The following is a 17,646-nucleotide window of genomic DNA, read 5'->3' on the forward strand; positions in this document are numbered from 1 at the left end:
CTGTCCTACAGCTTACCCCCAAAACTCTCAATGGCTCAACTCACCTACGTCTTCCTCCTTTTTTCTCTTGCTCCACATCATGAGTTTTGCAAATTTTTATAACGACTTTTTTACGAGTAAAACGATCTGGAAAAAATATATATTTTTTTTAGTTTTTATTTCAATCAAGTAAGAGGCAACACTTGCTGTGTAAAGTACTGTATACGGAAAACATTTACACAAATATACAAAACTTCAGAAAAATGTAACTCCAGTTTGTTTCCATAGCCTTAAAAAGGTAGGGGACAAATAAAAATATCCAAAGTCAGAGTCAATTCTTTAGGAATGTAAACTCGTAGGAACACAATGAGAAACAAGTATACTTACTATGAAAGGTTTAGTATCACTACACGATTGGGAGTAAGGAAAAGAGGTACACAGCAAGCTTCATAGAAGAGAAAACCATACCAGGTAAGCTGTATCTTGAGTTTATCAGCAAAAACTTCATAATAAGATACAGGGGCTCTCGAATGCTGCTATGAAAACCACAAACATCTTTCAAAATATCCACTGCAAGTCTCCTTGGATACGTACAAGTTACAAAGTACACATGACAGCACACTGATGCTCCCTCATGAAGAAGTCAACAATATTAAACATAAGCCTGAATAACTCGCAGTACTGAGTCTCATTTTATGAAGCAACACATCTGAAAGTATAAATTCATGCTCATTAATGGACAGTTTTAATGTCTCATCCCAAGACTGGGAAGAGACTATTATACATTAATTTCTATTTACAAGATTTAATTTAAGTGCCCATCAAATTCTTTCTTTTTTAATGGCCTCCTAAAAATATTTTTCAGTTGCATGGTCTAACATTTACATTTCCTTAATGTGTTTCCCTTTAATATATTTATCATACCTACAGACTCAAACATTAGACTGCCTTATTTTAAATATTTGTTTAAAATTATGTATCAGAGTGCCTTTTTCTCCATAATTTAACAGTTTTAATATTTTAGTTCTTATTCTTCCAAAAGAGACAAAATCCCTTAAAACCGGGGTTATTTTGATCTATTTTGGCTTAAGATTTCCCTTTAATACAACTTGTTAAAACATTGTGTTTGTGGAGCAGCTGCTTCCCACGAGACAAAGGTAAGGAAACACTGGTCTTTGAAAACATGCTTCAGTCGTCATTTAAGGGATGAGTACTTCCACTCTCAGAGTCCGCAGAGCTTGGCTTTGAAAGTCCCACGGTGGTGGACAAAGGCCTCCAGGGAGCTTTCTGGAAGACAACGGCCCTGGGTGCTCTGGCCTGCTGCTCTGAAAAGTCCTCTTTGTGTCTCTCCCCACCTGGATTCCAACAGGCGACTGCTGAGTCCAGCTTGTCCCGTGCGGTAAGGTTTTCAAGAATGACAGGTTGAATGATTTCAAGAATCCTTCGAGATTTAAAATGAGGAAAAGAGCTGCAGTTTCTGCAAAGACTGTCTGAGCGACAAGGTGTGCAAGTCCCCAGTTTTGTGTGAAATCCTCCCCTCCGGGGGATAAAATGTATTGTTCAGGAGATACAGCAGATCTGTGACCAAGTGCATCATTACAGGAAAGTGACATGCAAAATCCACCCCAACTTTCAAACTTGAAAGGTGAGGGGGAAGAGAGAGTTAGGGATAATACCAATATTGTCACAGTTCATTCATAATTGCTAGAAAGTTGCTAGAAAAATTCTCATGTATAATCCTTATTTGAAATGGTATCAAAGGAACTATACAAGAATTTTATTGGTAACATAACTACACACCAGAAAAGCAGCGGTGCAAATCACTTGGAACAAAAATTCAGAACCACTCCGTTGAGCAAAACTTCAGAGCTTTTCAAAGAGAACACACACATGCAGATTTGCTGTGTGTCCTATTAAAGGCTGGTACCTCTGTCCGACTAAAAATCACAGGCATAATACAGCTTCGAGTCCATTTATGGTTAACAATAAAAATACAAAATGTTACTTTTTATTGCCAAAATGAGTGAAGATCATTAGAAACCTACAGGACTTGAGAATTCATATGTCAATATTATTAACAAATTAATACGCTGTCCAAAACACAAGAAAGATTGTAATGGTCTGGCAACCAGCATCTGACCCAAGGTTGTGAGACCACAGAGAATTAATTCTACCTCTACCACAAGTCAGTTCTGTGTACTCGGATACTCTCTTCTCCAACATTAATATGTATAAAAGTCACTTCAGCTTCCTGGTAAAACACAGACTCTGATTCCATCAGTCTGGGGTGACTCTGAAGCAATGCATTTTTTTTTAACAAGATGCCAGCTGATCTCAATGCTACCTCCCGGTCCTTGGACCACACAAGCACAGAGGTCTAGAATATCACCAAACCGCGTTCCGTTAGTGTGGCGCAATGGCACAATCTTACCTCTCATCTGCGCTGCCCTCTTTTTCCTAAAACTGATTCTACAACATCTCCTAAGCACTTCAGCTTGCTTAGAATGCCAATCTTTTAAACTAGTTCTTAATAATATCAATACTGTTAGAAACCATGCACAGGGAAAATTCTCCACCAAAGAATTACAAAAAAAAAAAAAAAAAAAAAAAAAAAAACAGGAAATTCACAGGGACATTTTACAAGTATTTTAAATTGTACACAGAATTCTTCGTAAACCAATACAATATCAACTTCCACTGTCCAGTTGCCTCACAATTTTTTTTTTTTTGGTTTTTTGTTTTACTACAATTTATGCCAACAGGTATTATTTCATTCTGTTACTGGAACTGAAAAAAAAAGTCAAATTCATTTATATTAAAATCCATTTTGCATTCAGGGCTAATTCATGAAAACTAGTCCACGCCTCTCGAAGAATTATGTTTAAACTGGAAGACAAAGCAGTCGTGGTCAAACTGTGTTCAGAGTGTAAATGCTTTGGCCTTCTTCAGGACACAGCTGGCTTCTGATGTCGTTGAGCTCTGCATGAGCAGCCACCAGAGGAAAAGACCAGCACGTCCTCTCTGTGCCCGCTGCTAGGGACCACGGATGAGGAATTCACCGTGTGCTCTAAGCCGAAGAGCCCAGGACAGGGGTCAGCTTCCTGAGCCTCCCTCTACCTCGAGTCTCGGTCATCCTCTCACTCCCAATTCTGCAGTCCTACACTTGCTTCACAGGAAGTTCTACCACACCTGCAAGGGCCAGCAGGCACCCACGTGGGCCCTGGGGCTACACACAGGCTTGTTCAGCTTCTGCTGCGTCACTCTCCACTTCTATCTTCTTTCTATATCATAATGAGAACCTGTAAGACAGGCCTCTTCATGGGCAAGAAACACATTTCACTGTTGTCTTATTTTAAGTCAAACACAAGCAATCTTTAGTGAATATGCAAATATCCTCTGTCCAAATTTCACCATGTTTATTTGTTTTCTGTGGCATTTTACAGGTTAAAAGGATGATCTGATGTCCTTCACTTGCAGACATACAATTTGATAGCATATTGTTGGAAGTGGGATCTTGAGAGCTGTGCTGCGAGATTTAGTGATTTCCGGAGAATCTTCGGTACTGCTCTGAATGAAAGGAATCCACGCTAGAGAGGATTCCCAAAGTTGAGTGGCAGGGTAAATCAGCTCTATGGCCTCTTATACCTTAGGAATTCAAAGAAATTTCCACCTGCTAAATCCAGATCAAACACTTCAAAACAACCAGCAATCTGATTTTTGACATAGAAGTATTCCAATGGTGACAAAAGCAATGTTCCTCGCCCGGGGCCCCCAGAATTACATTATGTTCTAGGAGCTGAGCTACCAGGCATTCTCCGGGGCTTTGAACAAACCACTCGAATCTTAAAGATGATGTGGCCACACACATTCTTACTGGGCACTTCTCATAGACGTCATTTTTTTTTTCACGTGCCTGCTGTCTGGGCCAGCTCTCTGAACACGCCACCGGCTGCAACACTCCTTGAGTGGCATCTCTGCCCATGCGGCACAAACAGTCCCCCTGACTCTGACGGCCAAGCACACAGCTATCAAGAGAGAAGTTACTAACAAACAAAAAGACCAAAAAAAGATGAAAATCAACTCACAGCCTCACATGAGACACAGCCAACATGATCCAGTGTTTTAGCTAACTTGCTACAATTTATTGTCACACTGACACTCCTGGGGGAAACAGTCACGAGAAAAGAAATTTTAAAAGACTCAAACCAAAGGGGAAAAACAAAACACAATATAACCAAGAAATCACAAAACCGTATTTCCACGTACTGCCGTCTAGATAATATTCCCTTCATAAAGTCATGGGAGCCTTCAGAATCTACGACATCAGAACTTGTGTCAGGGGCAGGCATCAAAGACGCAGGGTGCTTTTGTCAAGAAGCCACGTCGCATGGCCAGAGTGACTGGCCACGGGAGAGAAACAACATGACAGACTAATCTGTGGACAGGGTAATGCTAATACTAGGCGGTCTCTGTGGACCCGACTGATGCTTTGTTGGAAGTTCGGTTCTTTCTGAAACGTAAACCAGCTTTTCTTCTTGCAAACTACAAGCTGAAAACCTGTTGGCGTCGGTCCCAGGCCCACAAGCAACAGCAGGTGGTGGGTTTGGGGGCACGGTGACACCACTGACTTGTTCAAACGATTTGCTAAACACTGTTGTGGCTGTTTTAGCCAAGCCATGGCTGCTGGGCTTCGGCAGGGATTGGCTGGTGGTTAAAGTCAGTCTCTTCAGAGACAGAAGCTCAAGATTCTCACTCTGGGCTCTCTGAGTTTGTTTTCGAGCAAAATGATCTTTGCAAGTTTCCCCTGTCATTTCTTTTTCTCTTCCTCCAGGTTTGCTTCCTCCCGACCGTCTCGGGTTCTTCCCTACACTTGTCTTGTTACCACAATTGTGACTACTGTTGGATAAACCTGACTGGCTGGTACCAGACGCAGCCCTCGAATAAAACCCCTCGTCAACTTCCGATATCTCCATCAGTTCTTCTTGACCCATTAGTTCTGTATCTCCTAAACAAAGAAATGAAAAAGATTAATTAACATTAAGCATTTTAAACAATTCCTTTAAAATGATTAATGTCAAATCAGTTAATTTTAAATAAATTATGCTTTAGCGTAATTTCAGAAAGCAACAGATTACAGAACAAAATCAAAGAATAAATCACAACATTCTATCAAATGTCACAAATACTTCATTGTAATTAAATGACAGTAATTTAAAGTGTATTAGACAAAACGCATGCCATAAACCACACCCCACTGTGTTTTTAGAAAGAGTTCTCCCATTATTCATGCAAAAGATCAGAAACAATTAGAAAAATTACTGCACAGTAAACAGTATAAAATCAAAGCTCTTACCAAGGAACTTTTTGAAAAAAAAAATGGTATCAAAATATTTGAGAGTTTTTTAGAAGGTTGCATTCTAGATCATATTACTAAATTTTAAAGATGTAGACTGTAAATATCACAAGCTCAAACTTGTTAAAATTCTACATACAATATCCTTCATATCAAAGATGGCAAAAGTGAGAAAATAATTTTAGGTCACAAAACATAAGCAGAAAATTGTTTGGGAAGTAGTTTTCTGCCTCAGTGTTTACGACAGTGTACTCAGAGACAACGTGGGTATGAGCGTTCCAAAGAGCATTAAGAGTCATGGAGAAGGTGTGTGCATCACTCATGCATTCTGATTATTAGATGACATGCAGAATTGTTGTGACTGTGCAATTGTGGCTGAACATGCATCGGTGGCCCTTTGCCTTGAGATACCTTGGAGTGCAGCTATACAGTGCTCTGCTAAAACTGCACTCTGCCAGGTGGGTTTATTCCATCCTCCATCATTTTCCTTACAGATTTTTGCCTCCTGATCTCTGGCAAGCCTTTGCTCTCAGTTCTAGGATCTGTGGGGGTGTCCTGCACACCCTGCATATGCTGAGCATCAATCTCTCCTAGTGCTCTGCTTTTTTCCCCATTCCCGGTTCTCTCTCCGGCCACACTTGTGACACTAATCTCAGGAATGACAAGGATGCCCAATTCAGTAGTATCATTATTGTTGTCAGGTTGCTCTAGAATTAAAGATGATAAGACAAAATGATGGCTGAAAACAAAACAAAATAAAAATGCAAGACAAGAAAAACAAAAGACTCAAAATAAAAATCAGATGACTGAATGTTACGAGTTAAGCCAAATATTTACACCATAGAAATTTACATGATGTTCAATACTTTGACACGCTGGAGACAACAGCCACATTCTTGGATTTTAAAACGACCAAGAGAAAACTCACAGAGCAAAATTCATGTTCTGCAGTTTTTTACACACATATTTCACATGGAACAGGGAACATAAATTCTTTTGTAAATCAGAACAGAATTTTCATTCTTTTAGAGACAATGCTGCGACCACCTGAACTTATGTTAAGCTTTAGGCAAATGCTCAAAGAAGCGCAGCCAGAAATCCAGCTTTGGCCAACAACAGGAACCACTAGCCACTCGATTCTCTTATTACACTACATTGAAACTCCCTGGTTTGGGAGGGGAATGCTCACTCTCTTTGATGCCATGGTTAGTAATGCCACAGGTACAATTTTTGTCTCATACATCCACTGCCACTGCCTTGTACGAGTATATCAGAAAATATTAATTTGGCTGTGATACAATGAAGCAGTCAATTCCTTCAGACTCAGACTGATTCCATAAATTTAGGCCAGGGTGCCATGGTTCATTACTATGCTGGAGAAAAGAAAACATGAATTTGGGAAAACAAATTGACTGTCAATCCTGTATTCTGAAAAGAAGTCATTATAATTTTAACAAAGGAGGAAAATTCCCAACTAGTTAATGCTTGGAAACATGATTTTATTTTGTGTCTTCATCAGAGTCATAATTTTATTTAGAGTCATCAAGGAATTATCTGTACTAAACAGGGGGGAAAGGACATAAATATATTTACAGTGGGCTAGTAGTAAAACTTAGAAGTTGAAAACAACCAAGACCTACATAAAACAGCATTACTCTCTAAAATACATAGGGGGAAGGCATCGCAGCTCAGCAGTTTAAGCTCTTGCCTGCAATGTCAGAGTGCTGGTTCAAATCCCGGCTACTTGGCTTCCAGTCCAGCTTCCTGTTAACGCTCTAGTGCTTAGGTTCCTGCCACCCAAGTGGGTGATCTGAATACAGTTCATGGCTCTTGAGTTTGGCCTGGCCCAGACCTGGCTGTTGTGGGCATTTGGGGAGCAAATTACTGATTGGAAGATCTCCCTCTCTCTTTTTCTCTCACCCTCACTCTCACTTTGTCTTTCTGATCGTGGGAAACAAGTAAAATAATGAGCATTAAGACATAACCCCCAAATCTGCTTGAGGCACAAAGGTTTTTAGAGAAAGGGCAGCCAGGCTCTCACTAATGGCACTAGAGTCTGAGGGACATTAATGGGCAGTAAGAGCAAGGAAGCCAGAGTCTCAGATCCCGCTAGTTCCCTAAATTTGCTGCACGCTGGTATCACCTGCCGCCTGGCTCCCCACCCCTGCCCTCAAGACGTTCTGATTTATAATTACGATGAAGTATGACCTGGGGATGAGGAATTGTTTAAAGCTCCCTGCTGGCCAAGGAACCACTGCTGTAATCAGATTCTTTCCAATGCTGAAAACTTCAGCCAAAGCTTGTGGAGGGTCCCCTGGAGACCCCACACCTGTGTCAGAACTCCCTTCCGGAAGTCCTCTCCTCAGAGCTGCAGGCTACCCTGTGCCATGCCAATGTGCTGGTATAACTACGTCCCCTTAACTTAGAGCGTCATCAACTTTTGGCTAAAGGTTCTCTAAACAAAAATTTTATTTCTCAGGCCAAAACACATGGGCGTGGCAGTAGTACGCTGCAGTTTCCACGTGCCCTCTAATAGAGGCTTAATGAGACCACAAAGTTCAACCGAGCCTACTCCCAAAGGCTAAGCACTGTCCTCACATCAGGGCTAACAAATTCTCACTGCCAGAGGCCACTGCCACCTCGAGTAAGATGACCACAACACTGCTGTGCGATGGCCAAATTTACCCATTTCCATCTTAGACACCATTTCACAAAAGAGCTAACAAAAGGACATTCAATCAAAAAAATCATAAATGTTGTAAATTATCCAGACATAGAAAAACAATGAATATTAAAATTCAACAAAACTGTTAAAGATAAGCATGGATAGCCTAATAGAACAGAACAAAACTACTTACACTGAATGGTACTAAATAGGTTTTTTGAGAGCATTCACATACATTATTCAACTATTCTCAAAGTGATACATTAGTGAGCTTCTGAAATAAGCAATTTGGTTTACAGTCAAGGAAACTGAAGTGTAGAAAGAGCTATGCAAGTATTCTATGGGGAAACTAAACAATATCTCTTGACTTTCCATGTCCACAGGTGGGCATTTGGCTTAACAGTTAAGACAACACTTTGGGACAGCTGCATCCACATTGGAATACAAGGGTTCAAGTCCTGCCTCAGCTCCTGATCCCAGATTCCCACTAATGCGTACCCTGGGAGACAGCAGGTAATGGCTGAAGTTGGTGGGTCCTTGCCACCCACTTTGGAGATCCGGATTAGATTCTTGGCTCCTGACTTCAGCCTGACCCAGCCCTGGCTGGGTTGACATTTGGGGAGTGAACCAGTGGGTGAGAAATCTCTCTTTATCTGTCTCTTTCTCTCTGCCTTTCCAAAACAAATTTCCATTGCAACACATACAATAAATTCTAACTTTTCAATTTCATTAGGGTCAATTTGAGTTAAATATCCTCTGATATCACTCAATTAGTTTCAATTTACTTACTTAGATTCCCGATCACTTAATAGAAAGCCAATAATTTACTTTGGCTGAACAGAAAGCCAAGGAAAAAAAGTCTGGAAGAAAATCTAAGAAGTAATAATTGCCAAGGTCAGGGTGTCTGGATTGTTTTTCTTGTAATTGGATTTTATTATTTTTAAATGTCAATGAAAGTTAATCATTTAAAGTGGTGCTTCAATGATGGCCATTTAAAATTTTGCAAGGAAAACAAACAAACAAACAAACAAACAAAAAAAACCAGGAATAATGTTATATAGAGCAACATTAAGCAACTGAATTATTAGTAAATATCTTAAGCCTAAGATTCAATCATATTAATTTTTTATTCATAAAATTAAATGGTAAATCAAAAAATTAGACTACGTTTTCCCAGAAGCACAAATTTTTGAGTAATTAACTGATGTATGTTATCACTCAAAATGGTAGTAACAGTATATTTTTTATTTGCTTATTAAAATCAAGAAAATAATGTAATTCCTCACAGAGCCAGAAAGAACAAGCACATAACTCTCAGGAAAATTACAGAATAAAAAAAAATAATTGTATGACCCAAAGAAATATGTGTTGTGTGGTCTTGTGCCCTATCACCCCTTCGACTTCTGCCCCCGTATAACTGTGCCCCGTCTGTTTACACACGTGTTCTTATTGGTCTTTGCGCTGTCATCTGGGCCTGCAGTGCCCTTCCCGGGAAAGTTGAAGGGCTCATTTCCTTACTTCTCTCAGGTCCCCTCAAAAGTTTCCTTTTCAGTGAAGTCTTCTCTGGTCAACCCAACACAGTCTCAGTACTCCCATATTTCAAATACCCTTCTTCCTGTTTTCTTTTTCTGAGAACTTAGTACTCTTAGTACTCTATAGTCTAGAACTTTTTATCTTGTTTACCAGATGTAATTTCCATGAAGGCCAAGAATTAAAAAAAAAAAATTTTTTTTTGAGAGGCAGAAAGAGTGAGACAGAAACAGAGCTTTCATCCAGTGGGTCACTCTCTAAAATGCCCACAACAGCATGAGGCTGGGTTTGCCAAAACCATGAAACCACAATTCAGTGCAGGTCTCCCCTGTGGGCGGCAGGAACCCAGTTAACTGAGCTATTGCTGCCACCTCCCAGGGCCTACCTCAACAGGAAGCTGCAGTCATGGAGCCAAGTGTGGAACCCAGGCATGCCACTATGGCGCACGGCTGTCTTAGTTGCTAGGCCAAACATCCACCCAAAGGCAGAGATTCTGTGTGGTCACTGCTGCATACCTAGTTTCCAGAAAAGCGGCTTATATATACAGTAGGCACACAATGAATATCTGTTTAACTGCACAACTCTCCTCCTTGGAGATGGAATTATTACTAGAATAAATAAAGTAAGCTAGGGCCGGCGCTGCAGCTCACTAGGCTAATCCTCCGCCTTGCGGCGCCGGCACACCGGGTTCTAGTCCCGGTCAGGGCGCTGGATTCTGTCCCGGTTGCCCCTCTTCCAGGCCAGCTCTCTGCTGTGGCCAGGGAGTGCAGTGGAGGATGGCCCAAGTGCTTGGGCCCTGCACCCCATGGGAGACCAGGAGGAAGTACCTGGCTCCTGCCATCGGATCAGCGCAGTGTGCCGGCCACAACACGCCAGCGGTGGCGGCCATTGGAGGGTGAACCAACAGCAAAAAGGAAGACCTTTCTCTCTGTCTTTCTCTCTCTCACTGTCTACTCTGCCTGTCAAAAAAAAAAAAAAAAAAAAAGTAAGCTAGGGATGTGTTACTTGTCCTTATAAAAGGAAAAAGAACACAGGCTTATACTAATAAAAATATTTACATGACAAAAAAGCTTTTTGTTTTTTAAAATGAAGTAGCCATCTCTAAATGCAGATTTAGTAAAACGCTTAGTAATGTTAAACTATCTTTTTTTAAAAAAAAAATCTGTGTATTTTATTTGAAAGGCAGAGTTAGAGAGAGACAGAAAGAGACAGAGAGATCCTCCATTCATTAGTTCACTTCCCAAATGGCCACAATGGCCAGAGCTGGGCCAATCCAAAGGTAGAAGCCAAGAGCTTCATCTGGGTATCCCACATTGTGTGCAGGTACCCAAACACTTGGACCATCTCCCACTGTTTTCCCAGGCCATTAGCAGGGAGCAAGATTGGAAGTGGAACAGCCAGAACTTGAACCAGAGCCCATATGGGATGCCAGTACCACAGGCACTGGCTTTCCTCACTATGCCACAGCACAGACCCCCAAAATGATCTTTTAAAAAAACCCATAGCTTTGTTTTTATTATGTTAGCCAGAGGATAACTATATAGCCAAGGACAGGAAGTTACTATCTTCTTTAAGAAAACTACATAGAAGATGCTTTAAGGGAATATATGCATAATAAAATAGAATTTGTTTTCACCCAGAACTTAAAAATCTATGCAAATATTGTCATGATTAACTTGTCCCTAAATATAAAATAAAAACTTACATTTGGCTTCAAATAACTTGAAAAGTTGAAAGAAGATCCACAAAGAAACTTCTCAGAACATTTTATTTGTGTAGCTTCTATGGGTACAAACAGGTAACTTCTCTCCATGAACACAAATGAGGAGAGTTAAAGGATGCTTTTAATAGAGAATTCCAAACTGGTTCTCAAAGGGACTCAATGATTTCTCCCTGAAAAATTTCTTTCAGGTTTCAGAAAAAAAAAATGAAGCAAATTGCAAATGTCACTAAAACTGATCATAAAAAGTTCTGATTTCTCTCAAATATAATTTTATGTAATCCCAAATATCAAATATCTATTTCATTATGTCACTTCACTCATGAAACTATCCTAGCTTTTATTCGTTTTATGGCTACCATATTATACTAAAAGTAACAATTTCAATGAAGGAACAATTTATTTTTTCATAGAATTTATGCATCTCTGAACTCAGACTAATTTATGAGTCCTAAAAAACGTGGCTATAGCATGAAACACAAACTTATTTGTGAAAAGAATAAAATAATCTGAAACATTATAAAGAACTGTACTTAGAATGTCTGTTCATACAGTTTTGACACTATTTAGGAAAAGTATTTAAGTAAACCTCAAAAGAAAGTCATACACATTCATTTACAATTTATTAAAAATCTACCCTTTAAACCAAGGATTTTATGTTTCTAATTCATTCCAGTCAATGGACTAAAATGTTATCTATATTCATTAAGCTATTCCTTGTAATATTATTTATAATAACAAAAAATTAGAAACAAATTACTTAACATATTGGGGACATGGTTAAGTAAATGATGGAATATCAAATCAATGTAGTAGTATTATGTAGCCATTAAAATGACTGAATTTACTAGGAGAACTTGGGAAAATGTTTAACAATGTTAACTGAATGAAAGCAAGGTAACCAAAAAAATTAAATAAGGAACAACTATGAAGAATGCACACATATACAGAAAAAGCATTAAAATGAAAATTCCTTAAGCACTAGGATGTGCAAGCTTACTATGTTGTTACATTGGTTTTTAATCAACAGAAAAGATGGAACAAATTTCTCACCCTGTGTTACAAACAATTTTGTCATTCATCCACTCATTCAGGCATTCAGCTACAATTCATTGATCTCTCATAATGTGTCAGACATTGTTTTAGATTCTGGGGATACATTAGCCAACAAGGTATCTGAGCTCACTTGTGATTTGGGAACCAGATAAACAGAATTTAACCAGCAAAACATGCAGTGAAGAAAACAAGATAATGAGATAGAGTAAGCGGGGTGGGGGTGGGGGGAGCTGCTGCAGACGGGTTGTCTGAGGAGACCTCTTGGAGGAAGGGATATTTGAGCTGGGATCTGATGATGCGAAAGTGCAGGCTACATGAAGATCTGCAGTTAAGAATTCAAGCTGGCACCCTTTCATCATTCAAATTTCTGCTCGCATATCCCAAACAATTAGACAAAACCCTTTACACAGGAGAGGCTCAGTCTGTGAAAGTGGGAAGGGAGGAGTCCAGTGAGCCAGGGGGAGCACGGTCTTCAGTGAGGTCAAGGCAGTAGGCCAGAGGTTGTATCACCAGGGTCCTGTATGCTATAGCCAGGAGTCTCGATTTTATTCTGATTGCAGTGGGCAGCCATTGACAGGTACACAGATCAACTAGTTGCATATCTTACAAACACTTTTCTTTAATCAACAGAAGTCACACTTGTATAAAACAAAATATTGAGCATGAAGTGTGTCCCGAGTTAGAATGCACAGCACTATAGCAATGCTTACTTGTGGGCAGTAATTTGAGAGGCAGATTAGAGGAAAGGGAGGCTGCCGCAAAACCACAGGAGGAGGACCAGGCACACTCTGAACAGAGACACAGACACTGAGGCAGGTGGGTCTTGAACCAGAAGCAGACTTCCCAGTAAGACAAGAGCAGCTCTGGCCACACAGGAACACACAGTCCAGACCACAGTGGGTTACCCAGACGCACTGGTCAGGAGCATAGTATCAGTTTCCTTAAGTTAAGAACAGCCAAAACTCAGCACATGTCGTTCATTTAGTAAAGGACAGAATTCTCATTATCCAGGGTGATTCTCGGTTACCCACAATAACTTCTTTTGTCATGTTTATTAAGTCTCAAGTTTTTAAAAAAAGAATCCCTTTAAGCCGGCGCCGTGGCTCAATAGGCTAATCCTCCACCTTGCGGCGCCGGCACACCGGGTTCTAGTCCCGGTTGGGGCGCCGGATTCTGTCCCGGTTGCCCCTCTTCCAGGCCAGCTCTCTGCTATGGCCAGGGAGTGCAGTGGAGGATGGCCCAGGTGCTTGGGCCCTGCACCCCATGGGAGACCAGGAAAAGCACCTGGCTCCTGGCTCCTGCCAGGATCAGCGCGGTGCGCCGGCTGCAGCGGCGGCCATTGGAGGGTGAACCAACGGCAAAGGAAGACCTTTCTCTCTGTCTCTCTCTCTCACTGTCCACTCTGCCTGTCAAAAAAAAAAAAAAAAAAAAAAAAAAAAAAGAATCCCTTTAAGAAGAACTAGAGCTTAGAGTGGCTGCCACACCAGGTGAATTCTTCATGCTTATTAAAGAGCCTCATGACCAGACAAAATTGGGGAGGCAACACCTGTTACAGAACAACCCGTAAAGCAGTATTTCTCCTTCAGTGTGCAGCACACAGCTAATGCTCACAGAAAGCTGGGGGTGGGGCTGTCCAATCATAAACAGTAAAAACTTCTCAGTTATGATGAGAATTTTCTAAGAACTCCTTGGTAAACATGCAGAACACAGTAATTTACAAACAAGCACTTTGCCCCGTCCGACCAATCATCCTGAAACACCTTGCTTTTGTGAGTGGGAAATACTTTTACTTAATTTTACCTAGAAATAGAGGAAGATTGTTTTGTTTTCTTCACAGATTGGCTAAGCTAATCTTTCTTCTTTTAAACCTAAAGTTCACATGTGTCTCACATATTATATAACAACCCAGTGTTACAGCTCCTTAGTATGTTCTTTTTCTTTATCTATTACTTCCTAATATTTTATTTTACCCTCTATGCATATAAAGTTCCATTTCAAAAATGCCAGTTAAAATTCATGCAATATTCACTGAGAAGGAAATGCTTTATCCCTGCTCCAAATGTTTTATCATCTACATTGACAAAGGAAAATGTGTTCCTCAAATAGCATTTTATAATCTGAAAATAATTAAACTAAATTGAAAAGAAACGAAACTAAAAACATTCAAGGCTTTTTATGCAACTGTCAGATAATATTTTTATTTTCTTATTTTCTGACCTTTGTTAACAATGAATATAGCCAGCTTTCAAAATAAAAATATAAGTATTACCAACTGCAGATACAGAAATTTCTTCAGCAGCCAATTCTTTGCTACGTTGGAGTTTTTGTTTTGTTTTGTTTTGTTTGTTTGTTTGTTTTTTAACAGGTAGAGTTATAGACAATGAAAGAGAGAGACAGACAGAAAGGTCTTCCTTCTGTTGGCTCACCCCCCAAACGGCCACTACGGCCAGCGCTGGCTACGTTGGAGTTTTAAAACATACCTTTTCTTTATCAAAATGTTTCTGTAATTCTTTGAAACATTATTTCTCCTCAAATACTTTTCTCATAAAGTCATAAAATCAGATTCACAAAATAAATATTCCATCTCAAAGTTTATGACAGTTTACTTTCTGCAGTATTGTATAACCTTAAAGGTCTTGAAATAATTATAAACATTATAATTTTTCACATTTGCCAACAGAAAGCTAGTACTTTCCTGCTTCATTAATGTTATTATGATAGAAATTTAGTGACATTTTCCAAATCAATAACCAGTTTTAAATAAGCTTTTTTCCAATATTGATTGCATATTTTCTTTGTTCCTTTTCTCATTAATGACTTTGTGCTAAATCACTAATCAAATTCTGAGACAAATCCTTGGGTTTTGGTTATTTTTTAATAAAATAATCACAAATTTCTTTGAATTTTCTTATAAGCATTTAGCTTTACTTAAACTCCAAGGTACCCGCTACATAAAAACAATTATTTGGCATGCTGAAAAAGCAACAAAAATGCTATAACAACATGAAACTGCACTTTCTTTGGATCTGAGTTAAAGAAACTGTATTTAGTTTGATTTTTCACTTAAACATTTCATATAAGAAAATATTCTAAAATACTTAGGGTACGTATTTTGTGTCACTAAGTGAAAATACTTTATGTAGAGATAGATAAAGATTGTGTATAGAGTTCTCATTTTCAATTCTTTTTTGACTACTTAAAAACTTTATATTCTTGGCTCCCCTGAGTCAAAATAACTAAATACAATTTTTTTTTTTTTTTTTTTTTTTTTTTGGACAGGCAGAGTTAGACAGTGAGAGAGAGAGAAAGGTCTTCCTTCCGTTGGTTCACCCCCCAAAATGGCCGCTACGGCTGGCGCGCTGCACCGATCCAAAGCCAGGAGCCAGGTGCTTCCCCATGGTCTCCCATGCGGGTGCAGGGCCCAAGCACTTGGGCCATCCTCCACTGCCTTCTCGGGCCACAGCAGAGAGCTGGACTGGAAGAGGAGCAACCGGGACAGAATCCAGCGCCCTGACCGGGACTAGAACCCGGTGTGCCGGCGCCGCAAGGCGGAGGATTTGCCAATATAATGTTATTAAAAGTAAGCCATTGGCCGGCGCCGCGGCTCACTAGGCTAATCCTCCTCCTAGCGGCGCCGGCATACCGGGTTCTAGTCCCGGTCGGGGCGCCGGATTCTGTCCCGGTTGTCCCTCTTCCAAGCCAGCCCTCTGCTGTGGCCAGGGAGTGCAGTGCAGGATGGCCCAGGTGCTTGGGCCCTGCACCCCATGGGAGACCAGGAAAAGCACCTGGCTCCTGGCTCCTGCCATCGGATCAGCGCGGTGCGCCGGCCGCAGCGCGCCGGCCGCGGCGGCCATTGGAGGGTGAACCAACGGCAAAGGAAGACCTTTCTCTCTGTCTCTCTCTCTCACTGTCCACTCTGCCTGTCAAAAAAAAAAAAAAAAAAAAAAAAAAAAGTAAGCCATTAACGTATACCATAACCAAAATAGGGCAAAATTCAAAATGTCTAATTCCTACATTTTTGCCTATGGAGGCCAGCACTGTGGCACAGTGGATTAAAACCCCAGCCTGTAGCACTAGCATCCCATATGGGCACTGGTTCAAGTCCTAGTTGCTCCACTTCCAATCCAGCTCAGCGGAGGATGGCCCAGGTCCTGGGGCCCCTGCACATGTGTGGGAGACCCAAGAGAATTTCCTGGCTCCTGGTTTCAGATTGGCTCAGCTCCAGCCATTACAGCCATTTAGGGAGTGAACCAGCAGATGGAAGACCTCTCTCTCTCTCTCTCTCTCTCTCTCTCTCTCTGTCTCTATCTCTCTCTGTAACTCTGTCTTTCAGATAAATAAATCTTTAAAAGAAGTTATTGCCTTTGTTATTGACACCTATCTGTTTAAACAGTTATAACTGTTCATAAGTGAAAAACAGATTCACATAACTTCTATTTACAAATATACTTAGGATTAAGTAAGACAACAGGTAGTAAAATGACATTTTTTAAAAAACAATATTTGAAAAATCCGGACTATCGTGATGACAGAGACGTCAGATTGCAGAGGAAATAAGGCTGCAACCAGAGACAAAGGAAGGAAAGCAGACCCCCGACACTGACCTTGGAAAGTGGCTGCTCCCTGTTATCTGGTGAAGCAGCTGTGAGCGATTACCTTTTCTAGGAAGGGAAGACGTCCTAAGCTCTGCTTCTGGAATTCCAGTCATAAATCTGTCCTATAAATCTGCCCCTGGTGTCTCTTTTATAAATATACCAGACCCACTGACCATTGGAAGTGTGGTCCTAAGTCACCTAAGCTGCAATTTAAATACAGCAGTGCTGTAATTGTTAAGGTGATGCTGATGAACCTATAAATAATTGTAAGAAACTTGGGTTTAATGCTCAGTTCTCAGGAAATGATTCCAGCTGAGCCTGCTGGCGTTAATAAACTGCTTTGGATCTTCTACTGTCTCTGGAGCCTGTCTGAATGAAGTTTTCCCACCCCAGGTTTCCATAACAAGATAATAGAGTCCTGTACTTCGGGGCTACAGAATTTTGTAAAAAATTGAACTGATTGCTACTATTATATAACATATGTATACTTTTGTGTTTGATACTACAAACTAAACAAGTTCATCTTAAATTGAGAAAATCTAAATCATAAATTTCAAAAACTTACTATTTTATGAAAGAATTAATCAATCATATGGCTATTTGAATAGCACACTAAAAATTTATCAGGAATACAATCACTGTGTAGCTAGTAAAACAAATAATGCATTTTTTGATTAATCAACAATCTGCCTTAATGTGTAGTGCTGTAAACTGTAACAAATGCTTCACATCTACTTGCCCCATTATC

General features: G+C 40.2%; 1 protein-coding gene across 4 annotated transcripts in view; it reads right to left on the reverse strand.

Moving 5' to 3' along the window:
* Positions 1-997: 997 nt before the first annotated feature.
* HYCC1 (hyccin PI4KA lipid kinase complex subunit 1) overlaps positions 998-17,646 on the reverse strand; it is a 90,602-nt gene continuing 73,953 nt past the window's right edge. For 2 of the 4 annotated variants that reach the window (XM_089315369.1, XM_008261521.5), the window contains 2 exons: positions 5,744-6,039; positions 998-4,984 (listed from right to left, as the gene is read on the reverse strand). In XM_089315369.1, the coding sequence (XP_089171495.1) occupies positions 5,771-6,039 (269 nt within the window). In that variant the 3' untranslated portion in view covers positions 998-4,984; positions 5,744-5,770. The remainder of the gene's footprint in view (positions 4,985-5,743; positions 6,040-17,646) is intronic. The other 2 variants (XM_017344375.4, XM_002713711.6) reach the window with 1 other exon arrangement.

The sequence above is a fragment of the Oryctolagus cuniculus genome, chromosome 16, assembly GCF_051225735.1.
Source record: "Oryctolagus cuniculus isolate XC-2025 breed Fujian yellow rabbit chromosome 16, ASM5122573v1, whole genome shotgun sequence".
NCBI classification, from domain to species: Eukaryota; Metazoa; Chordata; class Mammalia; order Lagomorpha; family Leporidae; genus Oryctolagus; species Oryctolagus cuniculus.